We start from the raw sequence: 5,914 nt of genomic DNA, 5'->3' as shown, positions 1-5,914 counted from the left end.
ACACAGACACACACACACACACACACACACACACACACACACATATAATGTGTGTGTTAACATATCATTTGAAATTATCTTTAAAAATCAAAGAAGCCTCTTGTAATTTGTTTCTTATCTTATTAAAATGTTTTTGAAGTAGAGCTCAGCTTCCTCTTGAGAAAGAGGATTTTAAATAATTTGTATGTTTTTTTCAGAAAACTATATTAACCATTTTTTTTTTACTAACATTTCTATTTTCTTGTAAATAATACCAGTTTACTGTCCAGAATTCTAACACTTTTAATAAAAGAAATATTTGCTCTAAATATCAAATAATTATTGTATAAATTTTCTTGTGAAAGCTTAGTTAAATAAACAATAAATCTTATATGACATTGTTATTGGCAAAATGTAACTTTAACTATATGATGTAAGCTTCATTGAGAACCATTTTCGGGGAATCAATAAGATTTAAGTACAGCCTCTGCAGATACATGAAACAATGGATGGTGGACTGGTTTTATCTGAATGCTTAGTATGTATATAATCATAATACTTCTAAGACATTCTAACTGAATACTCATGTCAGAAAAATATTCCTTTTTAGCAATGTTGTTTGCCAAAAGTCTTGACTTAACCATAAATAAAGAACACACTTTTGTAAACTCTAAATCATTGCTGTGTGTTTGTGATATGATATTTATGAAGAAAATAGACTAATATGATTTGTACTCTTTGGGCGTATCGAGGAAACCCACCTTAATAAAATAATCTATCACATATGCAGTGACTGCAATAAAGCACACTAATGCCCAGCGATCTAATGTAACACTGAAATTGTTCTGTTCAACCTCTCATAAACTTTATAATGCAAGTTTAAAATACCTCCCCATATATTCCAAAATTTATTAAGCAGAGGAAGTAATCTCAACCTGGATACGCCCTCTGATTGTTTATATTTTAAATTAAATCTTAGCTGTAAATTTGATTCTATTTCATATCATAGATATGTTTAGCCCAATTCAGTGTTATTTCATTATTTTACATGTGAGGTACCAGATCGGAACAAAGTGTCCTATTGAAGTGGCAGATGGATTATCCACAGACACTAGGACCAATCCAAGGTGAAATTACTCTTCACTGTTAATCAATGTTCATTAAAAAAAAATGAAACCTTCATTCTCAAAATTCTACCCTGACAGTCATTTGTGCCTATCATTACTACCAATACCACCACCATCCTCATCCTACCCTCCAGAATTACATGATTATTTATGATACATGATTTTTAAAATGTTTCTTAATTTAGTAGTCCAAACTGATATTTGAGTTCAGAATTATATCTATATTTAAGTAGATATTAATTGACTGAGATATTTTACTCTAAGATAAATAGCAGTGTGCAAATCTTTGGATTTGCTCTTGAAATATAACTGTTATTTATTATTCAGGAAGTAATGCTATTAAGAAACTACTTATCAATTTACCAAATAAAAATCTTTCTTACAAATATATGTAAAATATCAGAATGGACACATTTATATATGAATTTTAGTAACTGAAAAAAAAAGAAAATGATAATTAGTTGAAAAAAGTTTCATAAATACAGAAAAATGTTAACCTTTTTGAAAGTTTTGATATTTTATTTTATTGTTCGTTTATTATTATTTTTTAAAAAGACATAGTGTTTTTGTTTTTTTTTTAACTTACAGTTCCATTATTTTCACTCTGATTTTCTGAATTTAGAAATTCTGATAAGATGTTACATATTGCAAAAAACGAAAGAAAAAAAATTGATATTATTTACTACTCAATACATAGTAAAATGAATCATTACTGAAGAAGTGAAAATTGAGTGGACTATTAATCACAGCTTGTGGTTTATTTACTCCATATTTTATTTAATGTACACTCTAATTACATTCCGGTGCTATATGTGTTTGTAGTAATGTGTGTATGTATATATGTGTGTGTGTATATGTGTGTGTGTATATATATATATATATATATATATATATATATATATAAAAATACATATATATATATATTGACGCACACACACATATACACATATACACACATACATAGACAGATACGTGCATTCATTTGTAATAAGAACTGAATTCCAAAATATTACTATAACTGGTGTGGTCTTAGTGTTATATTTTTCCATGTCCCTATCCCATATTTGAGATGAACATTGAAATGGAATTAATAGTCCAAGCAATTTTTTTTTTTTTTTTTTTGCTGCTCTAAATATTATTTTCATGTTTCTCAGTTCCAAATTTGCTTTACATTTAGCCAGTTCAGTGTCATTTTCTCCAATATTTAGCCATGTTCTGAGTTCAAATCCCATTAGGATTGATTTTTCTCTCCTCATTTCCAGAGTTGAGAATATACATACAGATATTGTATGAAAGTCAGTCCAAGCAACTATAATTGTCCCTACAAATTTTAGGTTTTTGTCAAAGTGAAAATCATTTTAGCATTTGTTTGAGCAAGTTGCCAAAGATTTGGTCATTTGCATTTTCGTATTGAACCTCCAAATGTTATCTCTACTTTTACTAGGCTTTCTTTTAACTACAATTTAACATGTGTTAATGGCACTTATCAGCCAAAATTAAAATGTGTCAACTGCTCCAGCTATTAAATCCTTAGAACCTGGAACAGTTAACATCCTTAGAACCAAAATATTAACCAGCCACAGAGAAACAAAATGTCATCCTTTTGTTGATGAAAATCTTTCAGCTAATATTGTTAGGAATTTTAAGCAAACTAGTTCTCACAATTTTTAACCCAAAACCATAAGGAAGAGATCAATTGTAAGCTTCAGATCAAAAATAAATAACTCCTTACGAGACTGAAATGTCTTCCAGCATAAAATATTACAATAACATTTGGAATAGTACATGTATCTTACATCAAAAAGATATTGTACTTCTTCAAAATACATGTTATCTGCCTGTTTGATAAACCTACTATTTGAAACTGACTCTCTTGGAAGTCTATGTTGTATCTGCTTTATACTGCTTGTACCATTCCTGCAATGGCTACTGCTCCCATCTACTTATTTTTGCACCAGTGAGGAAGCATCTATATTGTTATTCTCCTAGCGAGAATTAGCAGCCAAATCTTCAAATGAGACTACATTGTCCTAAAAAAAACACAATCGATTATTTACTCTTAGATATACTATATCTGAGTATTAGATAGTGAGGTCAAAGTTGGTATGCCCTTGATCATAGATTTATTCTGGGTTATCATTGGCTAAGCAACAAGTTATATCTTTTCTTCACTGAATTTGATTCAGTTTCAGTTAATAACCTAAGCTTCAGTTTACATTAATAACTGAAGTTGTTAATGTTTAATTAAATTTTAGTTATTAAACATCTAGAATTCTGTCACATTGTCACTATAATTAAATTGCTACTGTCTTTGTTTAAAGAACCAGGACTAAAACTCACTGATTATATATATTTGTATATTTTTTATTTATTGGTATGTAGAGATTTTCATTGCTGAATAGCTAACATACAAACTTTGAAAACTACCTGACATTGAACTGGTTAAAGAAAGTCTCTTTAAATCTCTTCAGTTTGCAAACTATTTGTATGTGAAATATTTGAAACTGTTATGAATAAATTTGAAATTACAGGGTCATTTGTTAATGTAATTTTGAAGTTTGAAATGTTTGTGTCAGACAAGCAAATGATATAACCATAAAGTTACTTCTATAATATGAATTTCTTTTTCATTTCTCTGTAATAAATCATTGTGTTAATCAATTATGAGTAAACAATGGTTTTGTATTTTCATAATATACCTGCATTCATATATCAGAAAATTCCACTGTTCTGTAGATTATCTTGTCAAACTCATTGCTATATACACATAGGTTAACTTTAAGAAATACCAACATTGTTTTCTGAAGTCCAAGCTAAAGAAAGAGCCCTTTTTTGTATGGTTGCGGTATTTCTTAGAAACAGCTGCTAAATCTCAAATCATACCCTGTCGACTTAAATCATATACTCCTTGACTGACAGAGTACTTATGGCATCAAGAAATAATGGTCCCAGCTGAAACAGTTTTGATCAAAGGACTGCTTGAACAAGGCTGACCTGGAACTAAACAACATTCTATGTTGAGATACAAATATCATTCCTGAAAATAATAATAAATATAAGAAATCATTTATCCTTGAAAATAAGATATTTTTGTTCATACATTATTATAAGATATTTCTGCAGTCACATCATTATATTTGTTGATCATATTCCAAAATTTTAAGAAGTTTTCATTGTCACTGAAATTATTTTTGTAGTTTCTTACATGTCGTATTACTCTCCTTATACACTTTTAAATTAATCCTGTCTTTTTTTCCTCCTGTATAGTATATGACTGAATTTTTTTTAAATAATGTCTATCCCATTCATAATATTAGAGTTGTCAACTTGCTTAGAAAAGTTCTATTGATGTAACCCCTTTTTGTTATTCTGTTCATGAAACGTTGTCAAGTGCTTTTTGTTTAGTTCAGACACTTTTCATCTAGCTGCCATACTTTGAGAGAATGTTGTAAGTAGTCTCCCCAAACTTTCATCCTTGGGGTGCAATATGTCATCTTGTCTGAAATAGCAGGTCACTGTATATTGTATTACTGAACATATATTGACGAATATGTCAGAGGTGAGGCTCAGCATAAAGCAGTTATAGGTCGTCAGATAGGAATTGACAATTCAGAAGAATGGGTACAGAAAATTTACTATAGCTGTTTTGAGTTCATTGATTTTTCTCTCTATGTGTTCTTTTAAATCTAATATCATATGGAGTTCATTGGGTCTAACTATAAAAAATGGAAGGAAATTCCAGTGCATAAAGAGTATAAGAAATATTGGAAAACTTTTCAATTATAGAGATGAAAAAATTTCTAGCATAAAAGAGCAAATCCAGATGATGCATTAGAGCTAACAAGTGCTGTATTTTAGATATTAAAGTTATATAATGTTATTGTATGGAATGGTGATCATATGATTATGATATTAAATTGTAATATGATCTATGAGATTATAATTTAGACGCCACTATTGCATACTTTAACTTACAACATATGACTATACCTCCATACATTTTAGAGAAAATCCTTAATGACTGAACTAAACTACCTCTGGCTCTTAAGCTGATGTGTATTTTAAATTGAATAATTATTATCACTATCATCATTATATGTTCTAGTATCTGTTATCATCATCATTATAGTATACAAATGCATTATCTAGCTTGAGTTTCATTCCCAGAAATGCAATGACATTCTTTATTGTTAGCTAATGCAAATTATGCATCAACTTTGGGTTGATCTTTATAATAGCTGCTCTAGCTTGGGCAGAGTTTATGAATCTTGTTTGACCTATTTTGCCTCACAGTTAGATGAATGAATATGTGTTTTTTTGCATTTGATTTTTGCCCATTTTCCTTGGTAACAAGGATTAGGTGAATACATATTACTAAAGCATTGTTTTACATTTAGAATGTTCTTCTTGTTACTAATTCTTAATTGTTCCTCTAGTAGGATAGTTTTCATTCCACTTATCTCTGAAAGTGCAGAGTTTCCAGTTGATTTGTTGACTAAGAAACATCAGTAAGCAAATTTCTGTAGCATAGCTTAGCACAGAATGTAAATCCAAATAGACACATACACGGATACATACACAGCTACAATATATATATATATATATATATATATATATATACAAGAAAATATATATATATATATATATATATATATAATACACACACACTCATACACATACACACACACTATGAACTTAGCAGAGCTTTCATTTATCGAATTCCTTCACAAAAACATTGGGCTGACAGAGTGCTGTGCAGCTGGATTGAACCTGAAATTATGTGGTTACAAAGTGGACTTCTTAACTAT

The 5,914-nt window shown here is 29.3% G+C and overlaps 1 protein-coding gene across 9 annotated transcripts in view; it reads left to right on the top strand.

Moving 5' to 3' along the window:
* LOC106882502 (bone morphogenetic protein 1) overlaps nucleotides 1-5,914 on the top strand; it is a 987,136-nt gene that overhangs the window by 468,387 nt on the left and 512,835 nt on the right. For 7 of the 9 annotated variants that reach the window (XM_052967135.1, XM_052967137.1, XM_052967143.1 and 4 more), the window contains one exon: nucleotides 1,035-1,106. The exons of the other annotated variants lie outside the window; for them this stretch is intronic. In XM_052967135.1, the coding sequence (XP_052823095.1) occupies nucleotides 1,035-1,106 (72 nt within the window). The remainder of the gene's footprint in view (nucleotides 1-1,034; nucleotides 1,107-5,914) is intronic. 9 annotated transcript variants of the gene reach the window in all.

Source organism: Octopus bimaculoides, chromosome 4, assembly GCF_001194135.2.
Source record: "Octopus bimaculoides isolate UCB-OBI-ISO-001 chromosome 4, ASM119413v2, whole genome shotgun sequence".
Lineage (NCBI taxonomy): Eukaryota > Metazoa > Mollusca > Cephalopoda > Octopoda > Octopodidae > Octopus > Octopus bimaculoides.
Note: the sequence above shows the minus strand (reverse complement) of the source record. Positions and strands in the feature narration are given on the sequence as shown.